Source organism: Solanum stenotomum, chromosome 10, assembly GCF_019186545.1.
Source record: "Solanum stenotomum isolate F172 chromosome 10, ASM1918654v1, whole genome shotgun sequence".
Taxonomy (NCBI): Eukaryota; Viridiplantae; Streptophyta; class Magnoliopsida; order Solanales; family Solanaceae; genus Solanum; species Solanum stenotomum.
The window spans coordinates 25183931-25198011 of record NC_064291.1 but is presented as its reverse complement, the minus strand read 5'-3'; the positions used below and the strand labels follow the sequence as shown (position 1 = coordinate 25198011).

The window sequence follows — 14081 nt, the reverse complement described above, 5'->3', positions numbered from 1 at the left end:
AATTTTATTTTAATTCAAAATCCAACAATAATAACACTATAGAACAACAACGACTCATTATACTGAGGTCAAAAGCTTTTTGATCGATTTCTCTTTTTTTGTCCCATTTACTGAGGTAAAGGTAAATTGTAAATCAGCCCAAGGTGCTGCGATTCAAATTTCTTTTCCAATTGCTTCATTTGGCTGGCACATACCTGATAATTACTCTAAACTATAAGATAAATAAATCAGTAAAAGAATCGAGGGAGAATGCAGAATGCTGCCTCATATCCAATTAGTTCACGCATTAAGTAAACAAGTCAGACATAATTGAAAGACTAAACTAATTTAACCTTAATAAAGTACAGCTCAGTTCATGTACAGCCACTCCTTCATTTCCAAAACCTCAGCATCAACGCCTTGGAATATGCATTTGTTAGGATGTGAAAATAGCAGCTGCATTTGTCTTCATTGCCGATGAACAGCAGAAACCTTCTCAGCAATCAACTTGATCTGATTCATTCGTTTATCCACCAGTTTCTGCAGCTGCTCCTCCACAATACTTTGATTGTCAGCCGTCTCTATGCTACTAGATTCACCATTCTGCGATTTGAACATCACAAATGACATCTGCTGATCATATTCAGTTGGTACATCAATCACCTGCTTCCCCGCACCCTCTGAATCTTTCCCTACAACTTCAGCCTTTACTCGGTGTGAAACAATTGCCTGGTATATCTCCATATATTTGTTAATTGGGGCCAACCCAAGATAGATAAGAATCTCCCAACATTGCTCAAACTGCTTCTTGTTGATTTTCAAAGTTTTCCTCACATCTTCGACAGCACTCAGTGGTGGAACATACTTGCACATGTAGCTTTTTTTCAAAGAATTTTCCTGCCTTAAATGTGATACAACTGATTCTAGGGATTGCTGGATTGGGTCAAATACAAGCAAACGCTCAACATCAATGCACAATCGAACATATTGAAGAGAATCCTCAGGCTCTTCAATAGTCAGGTCATACACATTTTCAGATACTGCAACCCTGTTCAGCACCTCAAGAAGAAAACGACCATAACCTTTACGTTGGTAAGGAGGCATAACCAGTATCTGCCAAAATCCAAATCAGTTACAACGAAGAACTACATTAAAAAAATGTGTGTTGTAATAATGAACTGTCAATCATTTACCTGCCCAAGTCGCATGCGTGTACTTCCAGGATAACGATGGAAACGATAAACAGCTGCAAAACCAAGCAACCTTGAAAGGCTATCCTCCTGGGTATCTTTCCTTTCCTGGACTAGGAGATAAATTTCCCATCTAGGATCAAGGACGTCAATAGGATTGCTACCTGGTTAAAAATACCACTAACTTTTCAAGCTACCCATAGATATAATCTTTTAAAAATAAAATACAACAATTACCATCCACTAAGAGTAGTACAAGTGGCACCAATCTACTATAAAGGTGTCCTACAGGCGTGCCAGCGATCCGGAATACCTGGAGCAATTCCAACAAGGATAATCAATCCTCAGTTTTTTTCACAAAATACACAATGGTATAATGCATTTCAATACAACATACTCAGATTCTGCATGCAAAAGAAAGTGATCATTCAAATGTTTGAGAGAGCGCAGATGAGACACACAAACGTGAGGAGCATAAATCTTATTTTGAAAATACGACAATTTTCCAATCAAGTAGGAGTAGCTTTTTATACCATTTTTTTTTTAATCCAAATAGTAGACAGAAGTTCACCAAAATAAATGCTTCAGAAAGATGTTAGTCTGTGTAGGTCTACAAGATATCTTGCACCATATTCCAAACTAACATTGGATTGGCAGCTGTAGCGTAGCTGCTTTAGTACTAGTTCGTTCCATGCTCTTAGGGGTTTGGTGTGATGGATAAGAGGACTTAATCTTTGAGAGCGCTTTAATCCATTGTTTGGTTGCAAAGGCTGGGATAACTTATACTAGGATTAAAAATTAGTATTGGATAAGTTATCCCTCTCTGGGGGTGGAATAGTAATCCCAGGAACTTATCTTGGATAAAGTATGTAAAATAACAAAATGCCCTCCTTAAACTCTCTTTTATAAACCACTTTTACATTCATGTATATTAACATAATTTTTAACAACATTTATAATAGCATTCACAACCTTAATTATTCATTGTTTTTATGATAATTTATTTTTCTATTAAAAAGTTGCATTTTATAAATATAATTTTTATTTATCAATATATTATAAGATGAATTTATTTGCCTAATTCTTTTTTTTTTTTTTTGATTTGCACCGGGTGTCCGAGTCTCTTTGAGCCCCGACTAGTCCCGGGGGTGCACAGGCCCTCGGCAAGGAGTTTCCCGCAAGTGCACCACGGTTAATTCAGGTTTTACCCAGTCCGATGGCCCTCAGAAATTGTTTGCACCTAGTGGGTTTCGAACTTGAGACCTTGAAAGGGAGCAAACCCCAAGGCTCAAGTCAATTGCCAGCAGGCCAACCCCTGAGGGTTTGAATTTTGCCTAATTCTGATGGTTATTATATTTTGATTTCTCTTAAAATGTTCACTCCACTACTAAATTATATATTTTTAATTAAATAGTTTATTACTCACTTAAAAATTATATTTTATATATCAATTAAAAAGTAGATAACTTTAAAATGTAGATAATTGAAATAATAAAATTTCTTTTACTTTAATAAACTTAAAATGGAAGTTTTATTTTTAAGCTAAATAAGATGGAAGTTCTATTTTTAAACTAAATAAGATGAAAGTTCTAGTTTTAAGCTAAAATAATATGGAAATTTTATCTTTAAGCTAAATAAGATGGAAGTTTTATTTTGAAGTTAAATAAGATGAAAGTTTAATTTTAAAAAACACAACACAATCATGGAAATGCACACACAAATATTTAAGCTAAATAAGATGGAAATTTTATTTTTAAGAATGAATAACTAAAGTTTGCAAAGAAAATGTAAAAAAAAAATTAAATAAGGTGGAGGGTATTTTTGTAAACAAACAACTTATTCTTAGAAATTATGCAATGATATAAGTTTGAATATGACAAACCAAACAAGCAATAAAAATTACTCCCAGCTCCAACATAACTTATCCCAACATAACTTATCACAACATAACTAATCCCAACATAACTTGTATTCAAACCAAACGACCCCTTAATGATATCTAAAAAGAGCAACACAAGCAAGATATTATGCAAAACAAGCACTACAGGACCCAAAAAAAGATGAATCTTCTGTCATCCCTATCCTAATATGTCAAGAAAAGGGATAGAGAAGGCACCTCTACATCTGAAGGCTCTGATTTCAAAAGACAATTAGATTCAGTGCTACAGCCATTTGAAACTTTATGCTGCAGTGTTTCAGCATTTGAGACAACAGACCTGTGTGTGAGCACAACTTATCATCTAAATATATGCTAGAAATTGGTAGGAAAAAACATCAGTCCTCATGGATGGTAAGAAAACTCAACATGAAAAAATAGGTACAAGAAAGTTATGGACAAACCGAACATAACGACTTTCAGTTGAAAATGTTTGCAGGAAGGCATCTTTTTCATCAACAAGACTCTCAGCAAAAATATTCTGCTAGAAACATCACAATTAAAACCTGTCTTGTTAAAGATAAACTAAAGAGAAAATCCATATAGTCATTACCAGAAGGGCAGACTTTACGTTTGTGATTCCTCTGCCATCCTATTCAAAAACAATTCATATTTAAGTTAGAACAAACAAGTCGAGCAAATGCCAAGATTTAAAAACCCTTTGGAGAAAAATGAATTTTGGCTATTATTCAAGCTGCAAAAATCCACTTATAATCAGATACATTCAGAAAATCTGAAATAACTCACAAAGAGATTCAACAATTAAAGATAGAATAAGTTTGAATGACAGGAGCAGAAGCAATAGAAGAGTGAAAGAACACATAATGATTAAATAAACACCAAAGTTTATTCAGCATCAAGAGAATTCACTCATTTATACTTTAAAAAAATGAATGATAGGAGCAAAAGCAACAAGAAAAAAAGAATACTTACATCTGATGAGCTTTCAAAAGAAATATCAGCATAGGCATGAAAGGATATCAAGCTAACCCATATAGTGATCTGCAAAATGTAAGACATGAAAAGATCAGATAAACTAAAAGAACATTCAATACAAGTAAAAGCATTATCAAACCCAAGTAGCATGACACATTCTTTCATTTTTCTCTTGTTCCCTATGGAGATGGACAGGGGCAGCATTATCTGAGTGCTTGTGCTGGGGTGACTCCAAGTTTATGACATTTATTCAAGATCACTACTGGGCTATCCAATATATATTTTTGGTAGACTAAATTGTACCCTTATTGAATCAGACCTTTGAAGAGAAACCGAACAGAAAACTCTAGCAAGAAGCCAGGTGCAATGGGCTAACCCATAACTTCATAAGCACCAACTAGAGATGACAATGCAGCCTAGAACTTGAAGTTCCTGAATTCATCCGAACTCCAGAACATGTAGGAGGGCTCATGTTAGCAAGATGATAGCACTTTGAAAGCACTAAATGGAACTTTAATACTCACCCATCCCACACACATAGCCACCCTTGCAAGAAATCTCAGAATCTCACAAACCTTCACCCCACATCCTAAATTTATTTCCTCTCCTAACAAATATTACATTCCACACCTTCTCTCTTTCCAGACAAAGACTACAATCCTCCCTCTTAAACCATGTATGCTCCCCATTAACCTCATTGAACAATATTCTGAGCCATTAAAAGACGTATAAGAGAGAGAATATAGAAGGGTAGGTCAGGATATTCGTGGCACAGAAGTAGATACTAAATAGCAGGTTTTAGGTACTACCAAGTCAAATACCAACACCACTTGGCACATATCCAACACAAATGCAGTCACATCATATGTTTTTCTGTTGAAAAACTTGGACACTCATGTCAAAGGAGCACTCAAGTCACTGTGCATGACAATTTTCTCCACTATTTTCTTGATCTGAGAATTCTTCTTTTAGGTGTATATAAAAGAAGTACTAAAGAGTAAATGAAACCAATTAGAACAACTCTGCTACAAATAGCACTTCTCAGAAGGAGGCCTACCTTCAGACCCAGATACCCAAATATTCTGCCATCGTCTTCAAAAAATTGATTCAAGTCAATTGGTTCAAGACAGAAACTGTTTGGGGAGTCAACATCCTCTGCGCTAGAAACTAAGAACAAGAAAAACATACGTGTTATGGGACCAGTAGTGAAGAAAATCAGGTTCCCAAGGGCAAACACAGACAAAGACAAATCATTCCAAAAGAAACTACATTGTCAAACATCTTAACTTAAAACAATGTGTAGGTCCAAGTTAACCTAATGATGGCCAGAGAGAAACCATGCATTAGGACATACATTATTAATTAATTAAACAAGCCTATACGGAAAAAAAAAAAAAGAGACATCCAGTTAATTAAAGAAGACACTCTATGTTCAGCTAGAAATCCATGCCTGCAAAACCAGTACCCCCTCTTTCTTCCACATGCTTATTGGTGGAGTAAGGCAGAATCAAAGCTTAAGTAAATGAGCAGCTAGACAAGGCATAGCACCGCTATCCGGTGTAATAACAGTGTAATTCCCAATATAATGTTAGGTTGCACAAGTGTAATTGCATGTGGTTAGATAGTTTTTTTATTTAAAATAAAAGTCAACAATTAAAATTAACAAACTTCTATTTAGTTGAAGAAGTAAATAAACTTTAATTTGACAAATATATGTGTATATAAAAACATACTAGTTTTTGAAAAGACATTTCACAACTGTAAATTGGTAAGTAATATCATAGAAAGTAATGGCATATTCCAATTCATGTAAAAGAAAAAAATGAAAATCATGATCTATTTCATTTTTTTAAATAGGAAAAGAACACCTCTGAGTTTGCAAGGTATTTTTCTATAACAAATATGTATACTAATGAATGGAGAAAAAAGTGTTTCAGGTTCCGACCAATTTTACCTTCTCTTACACTACTACAAAGAGGAGGCCTTAGTATAGGGACTCATAAAGTGAAACTAAAACGAGGGGATACTAACTTCAATACAGTTGAGTTTAGAGAAAAAAGCTAAATTCAAACCTATGTATATAGTAATGCAGTCGTTAGCTTCAATTCCAGCATCTGCAGAAGAAGAAAAACATAAGTGAATGATGAGAGGAACAGTGGGTAACTCCATTAAAAATGAATCACTGACCGGTCTTAGAGAATCCCACGCGACGGCGCTTTTTGGGATCGCTGATTGAATCGGAGGAGTAATGATGCTTCGTCCCCATTTGTGCTCGTTAGGGTTTTGCTCCGAGCGGGAAATGTTCTGAGGCGGGAAAGACGGGACCTGTGCATAAATATTTAACATGTCCGCCCTTTACTTATCGCCTTAATTCCTCAAATTTACCTCTCACACACTTTTTATCTTAATAAATATGTTACTTCTTTCGCAATTTTTTTTAAGTTTGTTAGAGATGTTTGGCTGAGAACAAGTTATTTCAGGATTAGTTATCCTGAGGTTAACTATTTTTAGATAACTTATCTCACCATGTATATGGGATAATTTATCTCATCACCATGAAATAAATGGTGGGATAAGTTATCTCAAACATAGCAATCAAACAAGATACAAAAACCTTATTCCATCACTATTTTTTTATTCTATCACCAACACTGAACTACCAGCACAAGCAGGGAAATTGTTAAAGATAGATAAGCAGGGTATTCCTAATATCAGAATCAGAAAATGCCAAAATGGAAACTTCAACAATCAATGAAGCATTGGAGAGTGTATGAGAAGAAATGACTAGTTCATACAAAAACATGCTTGAACATAATAGCTGCAACTCAGTTACTGGAAAATGTAAGTCGAATATTCGTTTTAAAGATCAAAACGAGGTTACCTGATATACACTAGATTCGAGGCAGTGGTATCAGCTCTTCGGAGCTCAACCTGCATAAATTGGGGGTTTATCAGTTACATCTCTCAAAATTGATCAAGCCAAAAGTGTGCTTCAGTCTTGGGGATTACCTTGATTGGATATGTCAGAAGAAGGATATGAGCTAAAGAAGTCTTCATAGGGTTGGATCCATGGCATTCGTGAGAATTTTTGAATGCCCAAGTGGATACCGCCCAAGCTCATGACTTTTTTATTGCCCTTTCATCAAAGAAAAACCATCGGAGAAGTTCGACGTCGGTCGAAGAGGAAGTGGATTAGCTAGGACTAACATTGAAGGAGAAGACTTTCCATTTCCACTTTACTTTGTCAATACAAAATGTGGTATTATGTATTTGGGCTTGGGTTACTATTAGACCCAAGCCATTAGATTTTTTGTTCTTTTTTTAATAAATGGGCTTGTCCCACACTTTAAATTTAAAAAAAAAAAAAAATTTAGCCCTCACACCAAACGACCCCTTAATATTTTTGAATAGATCACATAATATTTTATTTATCTAGAGTTTCTTAACTAGAGATATGGTGTTTTTGGTTATTCATTAGGTACTGCATAGGTTTGACTGTATAATCATATTTTTAGATAGTACTTTATTTTAAATTTCCAAAAAATCTATTCCTTTTTAAAAAGTACCAAATTTGTCGTTAATTTTAACTAGTTGTTGTAGTGGTATTTTAGGTATCCAACATTTAATTTTTGCTTCACATATTTGTACCTTTTGCATACAAAATAAATTAGGATGATTTGATTCTAAAAATAACCCTTTTATCTTAAGATATTGTCAACATATTAAAATCAAGATGAAACTGAGAAAGTAATCGAACTAAATGTATGAACTAGAGAAAAACTTGAAAAATATCTTGGGTCTTTCATTACAAAAATGACTAACCATCTTTTTAGAGTACTGTACATAACCTTTTATACAAAATACACTAAGTTTCCAACAATACAAATCAGTCCCAAGTCAAATAGAAAGAAAAATACTACGAGAGTTGTCAACTTGGGCTCTCTATCAGTTGGCCCACGGGCTCATTCTTATTATGAGGACCAACACCCCCTTCAAGTTGGAATGGGAGAGAACACCCAACTTGGGAAGAATGGAGTGATGAATGAGCCCATAAAAGGCCCTTAGTGAAGATGTCGGCAAGTTGAGTAGTGGTGGAGACATGATGGAGAGAAACGAGTCCAGCAAGAAGCTTGTGACGGGTGAAATGACAATCCACCTCGATAGGTATAGTAGCGGGAGAGGGAAGAACAGTAGGTGGAGGTGAATGATCAGAATCATGAAAAAAAAATGTAAGAAGTAGGAGAAGAAACGGAGAGAGGAGGAGAGGAAGAGCAAAAGGGAAAATGGATTCATGAAAGATAACATTCCTAGAAACAAAAATAAGTTTGGTGATTAAGTTATAGATTTTGTACCCTTTCTTCCCTAAGAAATAACCAATGAATACACATAGATCCGCCGTAGGTTGAAATTGTCTTGGTGAACTTTTGGAATACTAGTGAAACAAAGGCATCCAAAAGTCCTAATATGAGAGAAAGGAGGAGAATGTCCATTTAAGAGTTCATAAAGAGATTTGTTGTGAAGTAACAAAGTGGAAGGAAATCTATTGATTAGGCAAGTGGTGGTGAGAACAAAATCACCCCAAAATTTTGGATTGAAAAAGTAAGGCCCTAAAGGTTTCAAGGAGATGCCTATGCTTCCTTTCCACCACACCATTTTGTTGAGGTGTGTGAGGACATGAAGTTTGATGCAAGATCCCAAGATCAAGAAAATACTAACTGTTTGAAGTGTTGGAACCTAGTTCTAGAGCATTGTCACTCCTAATACACTTGCCAAAAACATCAAATTGTGTTGACCATGGAAAAAATGGATTTTAATAAGGGGAAGACATTGCTCTTAGACCCCATGACATGGGTCTAAGTGGCTCTATTTTAATCATGAACAAGTGTGAGAAAGTATTTGCACTGCTATAGGGACCCCATGAATCAACATGGACAAGTTGAAAGGGAGAAATAGGTTTGATAGTACTAATGGGGAAAGAAAGTCTAGATTGTCTAGCCATGGGACAAATAGAACATCCAAAAGATTGTTTAGAAGAAAAATTACAAGGAATATAAGGGATATCCTTCATTTTGGAAAAGGGTATATGTCCCAAACGATTGTGCAATAAAACCTCAATTTTGTTAGATGTAGAATGATTTTTACAAGGAGTTGAAATTACATTATGTAATGGAGAAACATGAGAACAATCTGAATTAGCAAAAACAAATGCAGGAATAGACATTGAGGATAGAGAATCACAAGCAGAACCAGAAGAAATACATGTAGAAATAGACACATCATAAGTGCAACTTGTTTGGAGCTTGTAGAGTCCATCAACCAAACTACCAACTTCCACTGCCCTCTGCATTAAAGGGGTATGTAGGAGACAAGAATGTTTAGTAAATGTTACTATACAATCTAATTGAGAAATCAACTTGTAAACATAAATGAGATTATAGTGGAAGGAAGGTAAATAAAGAACATTATGCAAGGTGAAAGATAGGAAATTAAGGGAACTAGTGCAAGTCACCTTAACCTTATAACCATTAGGCAAAATGACTAAATAAAAAATGAGTAAAGGTTTGATGTCAAACAGAAGATTTTTGTTGTAAGTCATGTGTTGTGTGGCCCCAAAATCTATAATCCAAACACAATCAGACGCACAACCTAACAAGCAAGCACTAGAACTATTATTTATGTTATCAGACATAGAATGAATACCAACAAAGTTTGCCGAAGCCAAGAAACAAGGTTGAGTAATAGAAAGTCGAGTGTTCTGGAGAATGATCAACAACTGATTGTATTGTTCCTGTGTCATGCCTGGAACTAGAGAATAATCCTCATATGAGTGCTCAAGAGAGCTAGCATGGAAATTAGCTCTAGATTGAACCTCCATAGTTGTTGAACTTTTGTTGTTTCTAGTGAATTTGAAATGAAGAGGGTAACCATGTATCTTGTAGAATTTATCAATTGTGTGGCCTGACTTTTTACAACACATTAGATTTTGGAGGTGGTTGGTAATTAGAAATAAGAGTAGCTCTCTGGATGAGTTGTCTGATAGGTGGACTGAGATGTGCATTAAAAGAAGCCGAGTTACGTGAAAATTGGGAATGGGATGTCACTTGTCTCTGTCTCTCATCTTGCAAAAGAATTCTATAGGCAGAGTCAAATGAAGGAAGAAGATTCATCACGAGAAGGTTTCCTCTAATGCTCACATACGTATCGTTGAGGCCCATAAGAAATTGGTATAGCCCGTTCTCCTTTTTTTCTAGGAGGAGGGTAGTCCTAGCCGTACATATGCACTTTTTAACATTTCTAGTATACATGAACCCTAGTTCATCCCAAAGCCTCTTCATCTTGTTGAAATATGATGCAATATCGAGACAACCCTGAGTGGTAGAAACAATCTACTTTTCAAGTTCAAAAACTTTGGTCTTATTCACAGTTCCATACCTTTTATTCAGCTGAATCCAAATATTTTCTGCAGTTTCTGAGTATTGGACACTTTCAGCTATTTCTGAGAAAAGGGAACTAGTAATCCAGAAGATGACCATATGGCCACACTTATTCCATTACCAAAGTTGTGGTTATCCTTCCGAAGGCTTAGGATAACTCCCATCTATGAAAATAATTTTGTTCCTAGCTGATAGAGAAACAACCAGATTTCTCCTCCATCCTGCAAATCCATTCCTTGAACAAGGTACATGAACAAGTGAGATGCCAAGTATATCAGAAGACAAAAGATACAATTGATTCGATTGTTCAGGAACAAACGCAACAGAGGAATTGTTCATTGTAGTAGAGTCAATTGTGATTATGGTCTAAATTGATCGTAAATGACAATACAAAGCGATGAAGACAAAGGAAGTAGAACGGAATCAAGGAACTGAGTATACCATATCTCTCTATTCATCGGAAGAACACAAATTTCACTAACTTGAGAGCACTGATTGAAAACCTTAGCTCCAGATTTGCATCCATCATCGACTTTGATACACACCTCCAAACCTTTAGCTAAGCTAGATCAGCGACATAACAAGTGAAAAAACAAAAACAAATATCCTGACCACCGACTAGGTTACAGAGATTCGTCAAAGACCAAATAACCAATGTAAAACAATAAGGGTAGAATCGTTCAAACAAAAATCACACAGATAAGCAAGATATCTGCTTTAATACCATGTCAATATATTAAAATCAAGATGAAACAGAGAAAGTAAAGGAACTAAATGTATGAACTAGAGAGAGAAACTTGGAAAATATCTTGGCACTTTCATTACAGAAATGATTAATCGCCTTTCTAGAGTACTGTACATACCCTTTTATACAAAATACACTAAGTTCCCTATAATACAAAGCAGTCCCAATTTAAATAGAAAGAAAAATACTGTGAGAGTTGTCGACTCGAGCTCTCTGTCAGTTGGGCCGCAAACTCATTCTTATTATGAGGTCCAACACATATTTCAAACATTCCATAATTATCTTCAACTTTTGTTCTTCTCAAAGAGATGACATGTCACTTTTCTATTCTTTGTTGTTATGAATCCATCTTTTCACATTCATCGTTTCTTGAGGAATTACTTGATTCTTTTTGTAGAAAAGTAATAAAAATTGATTTCATTGTATTGAAATCAAGGAGTTACTTGGAACAGATTTCCTGCAGATGGATTTTTGTTTCTTGGTCGACTTCCTGATGGATTTTTTTTCGTTTGTCATTTTATTTCTCTAATCTTCCAATGTATGTAACTTTTAAGTTTCTATAGGTTGCTTTTTGGATGCCTTTTTGGTTCTTGCAATATTACTTCTGGGTTACGATTAGATTGTAGTAGTAATTTTTTATGTTATATGTTTTTGAGTTTCTTTTGAGATTCTTGTTGTTTGTGCATAGCATTATTTCTCATTTTTTAGCTCTTCTTCAAGGGTATTTTGAGTTTGGTTGAGTCTCATTTTTTAAATCCTTTTGTTTCACGAGTTGTTGATCATACACATAATACATAAGCATGTCCGTTTAACTTGGGTTCAGTTGATATCTATGTCCTTCAATTTTGGTGTGTATAAATAGTCATTTAAACCTGAATAAAATTGAATAAGTAGACATCTGCATTCTACGTGACGTAATACGCGTAGGATGTGATGCAAGATGCATGTGTCTATTTGCTTTAACTTCATACAAGTTTAATCAAATAAAGCTAATTTAAAAGACAAGTTTATATATTATGTCATTTGACTTTTGTCATTTTCATTTAAAGTATTAAATATTTTAATTGATCTTTTATATGAGTTGAAACAATTGACTTGCGGTGTTGGGTCCATACTCATCACGGGTGCTCTTATACTAGTACTATATCTATATTTATCTATTTATATTACCTGAAAAGCTTAAGCTCTCTTATTTGAATATTAAATTACTAATATCTCCAACTTAAAACACTCAATTTAGTATATTTTCTATATTATATATTATATTTATTTATATCAAATTATATTAAAAGTAAACACATTTTCATATTGAAAGGTTGTGATTTTTTCAAATGGCTATGACTTTTTCAAAGAGTTGTGACTTTTCCGATGGGTTGTGACTTTTTTGAAGGGTTGTGACTTATCTGATAAGGCCAATAAACATCTTTTCATACTACCCTTTGTTGGCTATAAACAAAGGAGTTTTCTAACATTTTTAAAACTATAAATTTTCTAAGTTTTTTATTCTTCTTCTTCTTAAAACAATATGGCTAGTGAGAATTGTTCAATTATACGATAACAATATTTTTTGTGGTTAAATTAGACATATGAACAATAATTGATGCAATAAGGAGAATGAAATAACTCAACTGCAAACAAGAAGACTATTTAGACAATTATTTTATTTATATTGTAGTATATTAGAAGTAGACTTTTTTTCACATTGAAGGGTTGTAACATTTTGAAGGGATGGACCTTTTTTAAGGGTTGTGACTTTTCTGATTAGGTACAATAAGCATCTTTTCATACTACCCTTCGGTTGACTATGAATAGAGGATTTCCTCATATTTTAAAACTACGAATTTTCCAAGTTTTTGATTTTTCTTCTTCTTAAAACACCAATTTGGTATATTTTCTATATTTTATATTATTTATATTCTATTATATATTATACTAAAAGTAGAAGCATTTTCACATTGAAGAATTGTGAGTTTTTCGAAGTGTAGTGACTTTTTTAAAGAGTTGTATTTTTTTTCGATGAAATTGACATTTCCGAAGGGTTATGACTTTTATGAACTACTGTGACTTTTTCTATTCAGCACAAAAATGTTTGTACAGAATATTTATCAAAAAAAATTAAATAAATAAATAGAAAAAGTATAACCTAGAAAAATAATTAATTTCTAAGTGGACAACGACGTCAAAAACTTGTTGTGTCCAAACGCACACTGTAACACCCCTAAATACTAACCAAGAGTCTCATGTCGTTACACCATTGCTTAATTACTAAAATATGTTTTATTCTCATTTTGGGAACTTAAAATTTTGTGATATTTGCAAACTTGCTTAACATAATTGTGATCATAATTTAAGAAATTGTATTGGGGTATTTACGTAATATTCTAATTAGAATTATTTATAACTTGAAAGGGAGGTGAGGGATATACATATAGGTAGGGGTGTTCATGGTTCAATTTAGATCGGTTATTGGTTATAACCAAAACCAAACCAAAATTAATTGGTTTTTAGATTTCTAAAATCAAACCAAACCAAATCAAAAAAATAACCATCGATTTGGTTATTGTTGAGTTGGTTCGGTTTGGTTTAATTTTTTTGGTTATTTCGATTTGAAAGTATATAGTTTGTTGAGGGCATATGCATCTCGATAGACACAAATACATAGTACATAAACAATCCATAGAAAAATTGTTGTGAATTTAATTAAGCAATACTAGTGATTAAATAATTGAAAGAGGACTAACAAAACTCATTAAGTTGTTAGAAGACTTATTTCTAAAAAGAGAAAGCAATTTATATATGTAGTGGAAAATCAATACTAGCAGAGCTGTTGGATTGATATATAACATATTGAATCTTGCATG

At 34.0% G+C, this 14081-nt stretch overlaps 1 protein-coding gene across 1 annotated transcript; it reads right to left on the bottom strand.

The window, feature by feature from the left end:
* Nucleotides 1-201: 201 nt before the first annotated feature.
* Nucleotides 202-6389, bottom strand: LOC125878285 (histone acetyltransferase type B catalytic subunit). Its single transcript, XM_049559508.1, has 10 exons — nucleotides 6229-6389; nucleotides 6114-6155; nucleotides 5099-5208; nucleotides 4039-4107; nucleotides 3659-3697; nucleotides 3510-3586; nucleotides 3286-3385; nucleotides 1407-1482; nucleotides 1173-1333; nucleotides 202-1092 (listed from the first exon to the last, which is right to left on the bottom strand). The coding sequence occupies exons 1-10, from the start codon at nucleotides 6305-6307 to the stop codon at nucleotides 448-450; spliced, it is 1398 nt and encodes a 465-aa protein (XP_049415465.1). The 5' UTR covers nucleotides 6308-6389; the 3' UTR covers nucleotides 202-447.
* Between the last annotated feature and the right edge of the window lie 7692 nt (nucleotides 6390-14081).